The sequence below is a fragment of the Centrocercus urophasianus genome, unplaced genomic scaffold, assembly GCF_019232065.1.
Source record: "Centrocercus urophasianus isolate 14NV4802_14NV808 unplaced genomic scaffold, USGS_Curo_1.0 seq_13, whole genome shotgun sequence".
Lineage (NCBI taxonomy): Eukaryota > Metazoa > Chordata > Aves > Galliformes > Phasianidae > Centrocercus > Centrocercus urophasianus.
This window is the reverse complement of record NW_024884475.1, coordinates 39,704,282-39,717,339: the sequence shown is the minus strand read 5'-3', so window position 1 is coordinate 39,717,339 and position 13,058 is coordinate 39,704,282. Positions and strand designations below refer to the sequence as shown.

Below are 13,058 nucleotides of genomic sequence, written 5' to 3'. Positions count from 1 at the left end.
TAGTCCCCTTTGTTCCCCCGAGTGTCCCTGTCCTTTCTGCTGGCAGACTGCTGCTCTGCCGTGTCACTTGAGCAGTCCGCAGAGCCCCCGTTCTTTCAGAATACCTCACGGACCTCATCCCTGAGGCCTGGACGGCAAGGCTGAGCCCAGGAGCGGCAGCCTGTTGCCCAAAAGCGCGGGCACAGCGATTAGCGTCGGCTTCAGTCCCCGGTCCGCGGAGGGCTTTCGGAAGGCATTTCTTGGGAGCGGAGACGCGGTGGCTCGAAGCGTCCGGCTCCGGCGTCCAGGCGGCCGAGCACCTGCGGGCCCCGAGGCGCGGCGTTCCGCCCGGCCCGGCGTGCGGGCGGGGGGCGGGCAGGGCGAGCCGGCGGCCTCGCAGACTCCTCCTCCGGCCTCCCCGCCCCGGGCCCCGTGACGCCGAGCGGCCTCCGAGCGCCCGGGGAGGGAGCGGGGGCTGGGATGGGACGGCATGAGAGCGGGCGAGGGGACGGCTGAGCCCGCGGGCGCCTTTAAATTCGGGCCGGGCCGGCCGCCGCTAACACAGCCGCTTCTCCTCGCCCCGTCCCTGCCTTCGGCCCGGCCCGTAGCCGCCAAGCGGTAGCGAAGCGGGCGGCCGTGCGCTACTCCAGACACGCGTGGGCCGGCGGAGCGGCCATGCCCCGCAGCGCCCGCTGAAGCCTCCCCGTTCTGCCGCTCCACCGCTCCGCCGCCGCCCCGCAGCCCCCGCCCGCCGCCAAGCTGGAGGAGCGCCGCAAGCCCGAGCCCCGCAGGTGAGCGCGGCCGCGGGGAGCGGGAGGCGCGGGAGCACCTGCACGATGCGGCTCCCGCTGCTCCGCGCTTCTGACCGGCGCGGGGCTGCCGCCGGGCTGCGCTCAACCGGCTCTCGGTACCCGGGGTAACTTTAAGAGCACACTTTTCTTGTGTTTTGACTGAACGCGCCGGTACGTTGTCAGCAGCACCCGTTTGAAGGAAATCCCGTTTCCTCTCAATTTTTTTCACGCTCCATCTGGTGTTCGGACGCACGCGGCTATTTCCCTTCCTCAGACCGGCAGAAGGGAGCTCCTTGCTCCTCGTCGTACCCTTTGTGAGCTTCCTGATGCGAGCTGCAGGCAAGGGTTGCTGTTCTCCGGAGCGAACGCTGCACTTGAGAACTCAGCCGTCCTTTTGTTCACACCCCTAGGTTGCTTTTTTACTCCAGCGTTAATTACTAGTGGCTTTCCCCTTGGGCAGGAGCGCATCCTCAGCGCCCGTCCCGGCTCCGGAGCCGTGCGGTGCGGCCGTTCGGCAAGGGGCCGGCGGTTCCTCCAGCGCCCGCTGCAGCCCGCAGTGCCGCGCCGCCCTGAGCGCCCCTGCGGAGCGGCCCCGGGAGCCCCCCGAGAACTGCCCGGGGAGGGCAGCCGTGCGGAGGTGGAGCACAAGCAGAGACGCGGCGGCAGCTCCGTAGAAGAGCTGTGCCGCGCAGTATAGATACTCGCTGTGTTGTTTCAGTGAAACGCAATTTATTTAAACAAAACGCAAGGAAGTGCGTGTCGTGTGGGGAAACAGAATTTGCTCCTCGTTAATTGCTGGTGTAACAATCTGCAGAAACATAAGCATTTTTGGTTGCTATTCAAAACGAAATTTTTTGTGCATTAAGAGTGAGGTATGGTTACCTCCCCACCTCCAACAACAGCAGAAAGCCCCCTAAGGCTCCCAACTGAGTTTAGTTGTAATAATTTCCAGTCATGTGCAGGATGTTTAAATGAGATTGTTTGCATCTGTGCGCTTATTGGCGTGCTTGCTTGTGTGAACTAACCCATTTGTCTCTGTCTTCACTTCTCCTACCTGGAATCCAGTGCTGAAGCAAGTGCTGAAAGAGCTTTCGTGGTGACTTCTCTTGTGCCAGAAGCTTGTAGAGTCCGGTTTTGCAAGACTGTTTCGGGCAGTGGCTTCAGCTCACAGTAAACTAAACAGAATGTCACTTCACCTGTCTGTGAACGTCAGTGTCCTTTAACTGGCAGATGTTAGTGTGGTCTGCAGTGGTGCTTATGTGTTCCCTCATTCAGATACAAAGGAATAAAATTGTGTTTACCTTTCCTACCTTTCCTAGGAATTATTAAGGGAGAGGTTTGCCCATTCCTTTTTCTTCTCTCCTGCAGAATGTGAGTTTCATGTGTATCGGAACAGTGGACTCAGGAAGAACTCTAAGCTGTGTTTCAAGGACTGTGGGGGAATGACAGCTGCTGGGCAGTTAGTGATTGTCTGTTAGGAACTTCTGGCTTAGTGTGTTGCTGCTGTCCAGAGTTGAAAGTGGGGTGAGAAGGAAATGGGACTCTTTTGGGTTTTTTTTGGTCAGTTGGAGGGGAGGAAGCACGAACTTTTCATTTGTGTGCACAGGGCATTCCTAGCGAGTTAACGCCTTGTACACATTCTCATTCAGCACTTCGCAAGGTCCAGTGGTGTGTTCTGCATCTGATAACTGAAGATTTTTTCCTTCAGACTGCTGCATTTTAAATCCTGAAACTGCTGTGCAGTCAGAAAAAATACCACCCATGTATACTAAGTGTTGCCCTGCGATATTGTTCGTAGTAGGGCTTTAGAAAGAATTTTGTAGGGGAACTCTTAAAATGTGTGTTTTGCAATCTTACTGTCTGTATAGGGCAAATGCTTCAGTTACAGATGCCCAGCGCTGATAAGGTTGCGTGCAGAGTTTGATTCAAAGGAAAACATCCCTGCGAGAAGGGAAAATCTGTAGCTCCTGTTTTCTGCTCCACCACTTATTGTGGAGGGCGCCTTGCTCACATACAGACGTGTTCTTTCAGCAGTGGCGGAGAAGCAGCTTGTGTTTCTGTCCAAAGGATTTTTAGCTATACTGCCACCTTGAAGACCTGCGATAAATAACAAGCTGGAAGGTGCTCTGGGCAAGGTTGTGAATGGAAAGTACTGTGTAGATGTGTAAAGAGAAGTTCTCTATTTGTTTTTCTGCCAATAAAGTCTGCAAGCCTCTGTTTCTTCTAAGAGCTGGGGAGTTTGTCCTGCGAGAGAGAGGCAATAGTAAAGGCAAGATACATCAAGGATTTCCTGGATAAAGGGAAGGTGGATTGTGAAAGTGTTTATTCCTGTGGTACAGAACAGGATAATCCTGTGTGTTGATGTGCCAGTCTGTTAGTGTTGATTTCCTAGTCTTTTGACTGTTCTTACGTTAGTTTATTGAGAGGCATATGTCCCCATCTACAGAAAGGTGAAGAAGGGTTCCTTTTTGCAGGTTGTGAGCACCAGCGGATTTCAGACCATGTTTGCAGCCTTTTGGCACGAGTGCTGTGGCATCAGCAACCTCTGTCGCACTGGTAAAAGTGACAAGCAACCCTGTCACTCTTCAGCAATCTCCCTTTCACATGTTTTCTTTGTGTTTTCTTTGTGTTCTTTTTCATTAGGTTTAGAATTTGGACTCCTGCTTTGAGGAAATTAAAAACTTTTTGATAACCACTATTGGGTTTTCTTTTTCCAAGTCAACTAGCTGCTTCCAGCTTCAGATCCATTTAGAAGGCTCAAAAGCAGTGCTCTTTGAAAACCCGGTAGTAGCAGTTGAGTTGATATTGGTAAAGGAATGCATCTCTGTGAGTAGCCTGGTGTCACTGTGCTACATCTGGGGGAAGGAAAGCTGCTCTTTGTGAACTAAATGAGGTGGGAGGGAGAAGTGTTTCTCTTACATACCTTTAACAGTATGGTTTGAAATGAAAATAGACTAACAATATAGTTATCAGGGTTATGGTGAAAGCCTATTTGAATGCAAGCTGTCGCTTGTGTCATGCTGCTCTTCGGTGACCTCTGAGCCAAGAAGGAACATGGTATTGTCTGTCCTATTATTTTTCAACTGTGTGATTACATTAAGAGAGAAGGAAAGAAAAACAGCTTTTAATTGCCTTCCTGTAATTATTAGCTTTTCACACAGGTAACTTCTAAATTTGCGATCAGAGGACTGAATGGCCATTTGCCTGAGTTTTATGGGACTAATAGAAACATAAGAAATACAGATCTCTTTTTTTGCCTTTTAGTTGTGTTTGGTTTGGAGTTGCAGATTTCTGTCCAAATTACAGCCGTGTAAATGGAGAGCAGGACTTACAGCATATAATAGTCACTTGTGAACCGTACCTTTTGAGATCGGCTGATCTTTGTGGGGATATCAGAGGAAAATACAGCCTTATTTTCAACAGCTCTTCTCAGCAGAAATATTAGAATAGACAATTTGGTCTTGCCAAAATTAGAATTCTTTTGATTTCATCTCAAATGAACTTTCAACATATGAATTCTGGAAGTGTAAGCTGTTAGTAGAGCTGGTGCTTCTTGAGAAATAAGAGGAAGGGTAAAGGGGGGAAATATTCATATCTAATACATATAAAATGTACAAGAGAGAGAATCAGTTCAGGTGAGGGAGAGGAGTTTTCCAAGCCACAGCATTTCAAATCCTAACTTTATTCTATAATTACACACTTAGCCAGGTTCATATTTTTATTTTGCAGTATATGCTTGCTAAATGCTATTTATTCAACCTGATTTGAAGCAAGTCTTAATTTTCTTAAAATAAGCACTCGTACATTTTTCTCACGTCTTGAAGTGAGTCTTGAAAATTTAAACTTGATAGGAGCTGTACTAATTGCTTCTTTTAAGACTGAGGATTACCAAAAGAACTTCATTTCCCTCTTAATTGTGGGGTATCTTTCTTAGTGGTGTGTGCAACTTCAAGGTTAGAATATTTTCACCCTCAGCTCTTTAATGCTTTTGCTTTATTTTAATCACCTCTGTCTCTAATTTCACCTCTTAACCTTGAACAAAAGGTTGCACTTAACTGCCTTTATTGTACCTGTGGCTATATAACACTTCAGATGCGTCGTCAATCCTTATACGTAAGCGTAAAGATTTTTTTTATCAGGGTTGCTAAATATAATAAGACTTTGTTTGGATTTAAGGTTGAGAAATAGTTGCTCAATAGCTCAAGGAAAAGTAGTGCTTGAAAGTATTAAACCTGCTTCACTGCATTGGAATTGAATGAAAGTGTATTTGTCATGCGTGGAGGCTGTGCATGGAAACTTCTCTTAGGTTGGCAAATTTTGTGCTAATGAAGTGAATTTTAAGCAAACTGCTAAACTTGAATATTCTGATATCATTTCCATGTCTGACAGTTCCTGCTTTCAACAGAGAAACTGAACAGCTCGAGAACAGTAGCTCTGTTAGGTAGCCCAGCCTTTGTGTCTTTCAAGGCAGAAACAATAATAGCGATGAAGGAAATAGACGGGTCCTTTGTTCTCCTCTGTCCCCGATGAAGCTTCGTTCCAAAGCCTTAATGGCACAACAATACAGTGCGCAGTGCTCTAAATCATTCAGCATCTCATGATCTATTAGGCCAGGCTTGTGAATAACAGCTGAGCTGGAGTAGTGTCCTGGGTACAGGGTCAGCGTGATGGTCTGCAGAAGCAGATGCCTTTGTAATGCTGCTGATACGAATCAATGCTGCCTTGGAATCAATACAGCCCCAATACTGTTTTTGTACCCTTCTTACCTTTTGAGGAATGCTGAGTTCAGTGGGGGTGTTCCCTTAGTTCTGCATAGCACTTTAACACTGGTGACTCCTGCCCTTGGAGCAGTTGAGCTCATGGAACTTGAAGGCCATACTGAGCTGGGATGGAAGATGTCTGCTAACATCATCTTTATTGAATTCACAGACAAAATGGAGCCATCAGTTGCTTGTGGAACGAGGTTGGAAATGGGTTGACTATTAGCACAAAGTATTCAGTGTGTTTGGATTGGGACTTTAAGGGTGGTGCTCAAGTTTGTGTTTCAAGTTACAGAGTTCACCCATAGGGCTGTCAGATAGCATCACTGATCTTGCTGAGAAAACACATTGACGAAACAGATGGTGTTAGCAGAGTATAAAGTTTAAATGCTTTCTGTTGCAGTGTGAGTTCGTCTCCAGTACGTTACTGACGCATGCAGCACCAAAATGTGCTTGGAAAGAAAAGTCTTTTCTTGCTTAAGATCTAGTACATCTTCTCAAGGAATGTGAGAGGTGTGAAGATTTTCCCATAACTGCATGAGTGCTTCTTATTCAGGCTAAAGTAGTGTTTGGCTCTTTATGTACAGTATACAGTATATTTGTAGTATTTGTAGTATTTGTATATTGGATGGCTACAGCTGGGGCTTTAGGAGAGGCAGCGTAGCTCCCACAGCTTCTGCCTTCCCTGGCATAAAAGCTTGGAGGATGCTTTCTGTGGCCTTCTTGGATAGTAACTTTTGTACTTACCTGTACCTAGAGAAATTGATTTTGACTTCTGAGTAGGATGAATCCAAGTCCTGAGTAGGCTCTCATGTCAGACAAAAGAAGAATTCTGGTTAAGATGCTTGTGGCTTCACTGGTGACCAGTGAAAAGGGGAGAGTCAGGTCCACTGGACTTTGTGCTACACCTTGAGTTTTCCTTCAGAGAAGATCTTGGAAGCGAATGAAGCCTGAGAGCCTCTGTGCATGGAAAGAATGCAAGCGAGTCTGGGCTTGAGTGCTGGCTCGGGCCTGTGCTTCACTAAAGATGTAGGCGAGCCCAGGCACCCTTCCTTCACCTCTGTGGGCACTGAGCTGCAGCCGTGATGCTCCAGCTGCTCCCTTCCCCGTGCTGTTCCTGTTGGCACTACAGGTTAAAGGCATGGAACCATTCAGCATAATACTTGAATGGTCCTTTACTCTGTACCCATGGACAAAATAGTGGAACAGAAGAAATTGCTGCAAAAGAGAAGCGTCCGAATTTATTTTTTTTTAGTTTTATTTGGATCACCCACCTCTTTGCCAAAAATTCAAAGTATAATTTTTGTTGAAAGGGAATATGCTACAAAGCAGTTCTGTGGAAATCCCAGCTATGTCTTAATGTCAGAATCTTCTCCAGACACTAAAACTGTCTCCAGCTTTTAAAATAATTACTCTACCTAAAGATCAAACTAGAGGAGCTTAGAGACAGTGCAATTCACTAAAGATTAGGTACACAGTTTATATTGAAAAAAACCCAACAAACAACACAAACCTTTACAAAATCATCTTATGCTCATCATGCTCAAAATTTACCTCCTGGTGAATAACCTAAATGTCTTCTGAGCCTGTACTGCAGCATGTGCATAGAAACTTCCCTGAACATCGTAAGTTCATGTAATTAATTTTCTACAAATGAAGCTGTCTTTCTTAAATATATTTCTGTCTCTTTAATCCTAAATTCTGAACAAGACATCTTTGTGGTAAGTAGTCCTAGTATGGTGATGCCTTGACTTAAAATAACTTTGTATTTTTGCCTGGTAACTCGGTAAAGGTACCCAGTGTTTTTGAGGAAGAGATCACTGCTGTTCTGGCTATGACCCATAGTTTGAAGTTCTCAGGATTGTGTATGAAGTCGTGAACTGTGGTATCAGCCCAACTTCTCTGGCTCTGTTCCCGGACCACTCGTTTCACTTAAGAGAGCAATAAAAAATGCAAGATAATTCCCAGTTATCTGCACCATTAGTATTATAGTCTATTTTCCTTTTACCTTTAAACAGTCATATTCCAATTAGCTGCTGAGCATAAAGCAGTTCTTTGTTACTAAGTGTCTCCAAGATATTGGAAGACTAAAAGGCAGCTTTGCATCTCAACTCTGAAAATGAGCAGGAGTTAGGCAGTTTTACATTCTTCTGAAATGAAGATTTCCAGCTGAAGATGACCAGCAAGGTTTGTAGGTATGAACTTGTGTAAGTACAGGGACAAACCCAAACTGCTCTGGAAAGCTGATTGGGTTGGGCAGCTTGTGCTGCACAGCTGCTGACCATGCAAGTGCTTTGTTGCCCTCTCAATCCCTGTCTCTCTTTGTGGCTATACCTGATACTCTGAGCTGCAGAACTGCTTTTTTTCTTTTTTTTTTTTTTTTTTTTTTTTTTTAAGTTGGTGACCAGTAAGGTGGCCCTGCCCTCTTAAAAAAAAAGGATATGAGAATTGCCATATCTCACTATGTTTTTATATAAGTCCCCAAAGCAAAATGATCATTTCAGGCCTTTTTTAATTTTTTTTTTTTTTTAACCCAGAGTTTTTTGACAAAGGATATTTGCCTTTAGTTTTTGTAGATAGATGGATGTGGAAAGAGGATGAAAGAGGACTGGCTGATCAACACGAGCACATGAGCCTGGTCCAGTTTGCTCACAGATGAATTCTTGCCATGAATTCCTGGCCTGTTACCTTTGTAACCCTAAGTCTCCCGTGAACCACTTGCTAATTGTGATGCCGTATGTAAAATCAACCTGCATGTTTTCTTGTAGGCTGTATATAACACATAGTGTATTAGCATCAATTGTGGCTCTTTAAGATGCTTTCAGTTTGTGAAGTGGAAGTAGGCGCTCTTATTTTACAGAGGTTAGGAAGAGGAAAGAGAATAAGGGAGCTCTATGATATTTCTTTAAATGGCTTGCTCATGGTAAGCTGTCATGGCTTCAAAGCCTTATTGAAAGGACTGAAGTTGTGTGGGAACTGGAGAAATCTTTCCTTTCTGAAGAGGGTGTTTTAGGCTTGCTTGAGAAGTCTGTAAATATGGACTGGTAGTAACCCTGTCATAATAGTGAAGTCAAAAGGGTTTGGCCTCTGATACATAGTGAGAGGAGGTCATTACAGTGACAAACCTGCTTGAGTGGCTGTAAAAATGCTGCAACAGCCTGCATCATGTGAACAGCCTTCTTTTGATAAAGGAACATACAAATGGTCTTAATTTTTAAGTGCTGTCTTTCCAGGGAAAAATATTTTTTTTCAATGTTCATTTCTAGAGTGGTTGAGGATTTTCAGACCTTGCCTGAAAAAAAATACCTATGCTAGAGTTGCATTTTTCCCTTCCAGAAATCCTGTTCTGAACAAGCTTGTTGATGATTACTTTGTTTATATGAGAGGACGCAGGACCTTCTACGTTGGTGCTGCTCATCAGCATCACTGCTTTAAGCAGTCTTTTTCTGCAAGTGGCTGTTCTGTGGCAGCGTTCACTAGAAAGAAGTTCATAAGATGTAGCCATGAACACTTTCTGGCAAGAAGCAACTTTTCTGCTCTGGGTTATTGTTTTAAGCTGACATGAGTAAGTCTATTTTGGGCTGCCCTTAAATGGATGTCATCTAGAGGACAGTCTTGTTAAAACTTGGTTGTTGCCTGCTCAGCAGTTCAGTTATGCTCTCTTGGCTGTGGTTGGAGGATGCAGTAAATCCAGCTTTAGGGCACTTAGAACCAAGTTAAGAATATTACTCTCCCGTGAAGCAAACTCATATTGCTGGTAAAGTGAGTTTACCGTTTTTAAATGGATTGCCTTTATGCGGGATCATGTATTGTCTGCTTACACTGCTCTGCCTTTATGCTCCATCATGTTCCTCCTATCCCAGTGGCAAAAGACCTGTATGGCTTTGCTGACTAACGCAGCAGAAATGCAGTCATGCCCCTGCGTGGTCTGGGGCAAACTCTTGCTGGCTGATTGATAGTCCGCAGGTCCAAGATTAAAGATTGGACTGGGTATGTTCCTGGCTGGTACCACTCCTGGAAGTCAAGGTTGTGGATCACTACACAGGGTATCTCTTCAGCACTATATCAGCTAGGCATGTAGGAGGACAAGGAGCATTCCTTAACGTCAGTGGCTTGCTCACTCTGTTCCCCTGCAGGGATCTTTGAAAAGTGCATGAACTCTTTTGCTTTCTTTGCAGGAACAGTCAAAGGAGTGAATGTGTGGATGAGGCACTTGGCAGCGAGTTTCCCCTGGACTGTAATCCCTGGTCTGTTGTATCCCAGCAGCCTTTGGAGCTCCATGCCAGTTATTTTTTCTTGGCATACTGGCAAAATCGTGCATGTACACGTCCCACTGATAAAATGATGTGAAATGTAGAGTATCCCAAAGATTTTGCTGCGTGTGTGTGTAAGACGGGTTAGCAATAGCCAGGGATCAAATGCATTTAACTCTGTCTGAGCATAACTCCTGAAGGCATGTTAGGCTGCTTTTCTTGAAGAAGAGCGCACATCTGATGTGGTGATACAGAGAGGAACCGTCAGTTGCAGACCTGCTTCTGCTGGGTCATTCCCACGGGTGCCATTCATCATGGACCTGCAGCCTTTGGGTTCTGGGGCTTATGTTAGCAAATTGAGTATTTGGTAAATACTTGATGCTGTTGAAACACAGAATGGCTCCCTGGGTTCATGATGCTTTGGGCTGTGATTATTATTATTAATAATAATTATTAGTATTATTATTTTTGTCATTCTGGTTGAAGCTTAAATTGGTGGAAGTGAGGAAATTCTTTATTTCAGTTTCTTCCCAAACAGCTATAAAATAACTTGGTTTTGCTTTGCTGTCCTCTTATCTCTAGAAACGTTTCTTCAGCAAATTTGTACAGTGTTTTACCTTCAAGTGGTAGTGGAAGAAAGGGCATTTAGCTTGAGATTTGTCTGTTTGCGTTTCTACCTATCAAATCTGCATTACTTTTGATTGACTTTATGAAGACAGTGTCTTACGCTTGTGCTGAGAATGAGGTGAATGTTGGCTTTCAGGAGAGACTTTCTCATGTTCCCTAAGGAAGAGTCTCTATAAACTCCTCTGGACAGACAGTTGTCACTCAAATGAAGATGAGATTGGCTTGAAGTATTTTGGTCACTGAACACCACCCTATTTTGCTTTGCTTGGGTAATATTTTTGGAGAGTTTTTCTTTCCTCTGTCTGCGTTGTACTTACACCGACATTCAGACGTGGTGACTTTGCCTTATCTTAGTTTTGTACGTATGCTGTCACCACACTCTTTTTGATGTGATCTCAAACGTTACCACATCCTTCACTTTGGGGAAACTGTTGTCCGATTTGTAGAAATCACTTGTTCTTTCAGAGACTGTCATTCAGTAACTGGTTAAAGGTTACATGAAGATGCCACTTATGAGCACAGTTGAAGAAGCTCCTGCTGCTGAATATGGTTCTACGCTGTTGTGCCACTGAAGGGGATTGAAGGAGATTGCTGAAATCATCCATGTTCAAAATACCCTTTGTGCTGCTTTATGTTTTTGAGACCAGCATATCATGAAAGCTTTTATCGCTTCGGCATGCTGAGTATTGGATGAGAAATGCTGTGCCTGCACTATGTGAAGTGCTGAATGCACATTAACTCTCTTGGCTGCTTCAGACGTGTCCAAAACATTTTATACAACCAGGCTTTCTGCCTGGTAGGGGCTGCCTCTGCCAGTCAAGCTTTCTGCTGGATCAGATGTTATCCATCCTCCTAGCAGCAGAAAGCTGGCATGTCTCAAGCCTGATGTTAGTGTTGGGACCTAAAGTTTATGATGCTTTGAGAGTGACTTAAGCACCTCAGAGGTGCCTGGGGAGGTGATGGGGAAGGAAATGTGCAGCTCTAGTAGTTGTGAATTTGAAAATACAGGGCTTGAAAAGCTCTAAACTGTAGTTACAGAAGCAAAATTAAGGTAGAAGATAGTCTAATGCATTGTGTATTAGAGGCTTTTTTTTTCTTTTTTTTCTATGGAATAGAGGCTTTCCTCCAAAATAGTCACATGGGAGGAGACAAGTGCAGTAGCTGCTTGCTGCGAAGCTGCAACTGAAAATACTTGATTGTTTTCCCTGGAGAAAACCTCATCTGAATTAATGGTGCCACTTGGTGTGCTGCTCCACCCCACATTGTACACACTGCCTGTTCTTTTGCTGAATGGGAAATGGACGTAAACCTAGGAACTCCCATTTCAGATAACAATTTATTTCAGAGTCAGCCTGGCAAGATTGAGAGACTTGCTTTTAATATCCTTGTCTATAGGTAGAAAGCCCTATGTCAGATCTGTGCTATCCGTATTTTGTATTCAGCAGTGCAGGAAAAAAATTCCCGCGGTTGTCATTTCCTTGTTCAGGTTTATAGATCTGTGTCAATTTATATATGGGTGTATACAAATGCCCTGTCTAGTATGTGCTTTTAAAGTCTGCATCTATTTTAGACTTGAGTGCTGAGCTGATGTAAAATACATGCTAATGATGTTGCAGGCAGCTCTTAGTCCATCATACCTAGTCTTATGTCACAATACACCACTTTCAAGGAGCTCTTACATCAGGCTTGAACAAAGAGCAACTGCTCTATGAAACAGGATTAGTTTTCAAGAGAGACTGTTTCAGTTGAGGAGTACATGAACGCATTGTCATAAATCAGCCCACTGTAGCAGTTTTGTCTGAGCAGATTTCCTGAGCCTAAAGTCATGCCCTGAGTTATAAATGTCCTGTACACGCTGCCTAATTTTCTTTAAGCGGGGCAAAAGCTTGTAGTGTGGCTTGAGGTCATCTTGGCATGTTGGTCTTCTTGCTTAGTCCTTACTTTAAGGACTTCCACTTCTCACTTCTGAACAACTAAGATTTTTGAACCTCCCTTGTAAATGATATGAAACAGGTGAGGGAGTTAGGAACTTTCACTGGCCAAAACCGAACATTTGTTATTAATATGGGCAACAGACAAGCAAAAATTAGGGTTAACCAATTAGACAGGTAAAACATAGTCAGGCAATTGTCTGTAAGGCAAAAAAAAGTAACAGAACTACAGGACGGCATAACATTATCATGGTAAAAAAATGGCAGAAAAACCCAGTCAGGCCCTGCAGGGTGTCTTGGAGCAGTAAAGCTCCTGTGTAAGAACATTCCTGAATTCCTTTCAAAGAGTGTCATTACCCTTTCTTGGTTCCTGCTGCATTAAATGTAGCTAATGTACCTAGAAGATCTTCAGAACCAGCACATCTGTTGTCAGAGGTTCCCCTGGTCTAGCTGGAGGGAGGGCTGTAGCTGAGGTGCTACCACTGAAAAGGTATGATGGGATGAAATGTGGACTTCTTGTTGCCTTTATCTCAAGTTACCGATCTCTGAGTTCCTATGAAAAAAGGAAATGAAAACAAACAGGGAGCTGACTTGCTTAGTTTTTAGAATTGTGTCATTTTACGGTAAGCAATCTAAACAGAGTGAAACAATGGTTTCAGCTGCTACTACTCAGCTACTTCAGCTCCTACTTAAGATCCAGTGCCAATTCCTTCCCTC

General features: G+C 44.5%; 1 protein-coding gene across 5 annotated transcripts in view; it reads left to right on the top strand.

Annotated features, from left to right (window-relative positions):
• SLC4A4 (solute carrier family 4 member 4) overlaps positions 1 to 13,058 on the top strand; it is a 227,988-nt gene that overhangs the window by 47,400 nt on the left and 167,530 nt on the right. For 2 of the 5 annotated variants that reach the window (XM_042812004.1, XM_042811999.1), the window contains exon 1: positions 7,627 to 7,725. The exons of 2 other annotated variants lie outside the window; for them this stretch is intronic. In XM_042812004.1, the coding sequence (XP_042667938.1) occupies positions 7,706 to 7,725 (20 nt within the window). In that variant the 5' untranslated portion in view covers positions 7,627 to 7,705. Of the gene's footprint in view, positions 1 to 702; positions 771 to 7,626; positions 7,726 to 13,058 lie in introns of those variants that run through there. One more of the 5 variants, XM_042812003.1, reaches the window with a different exon arrangement.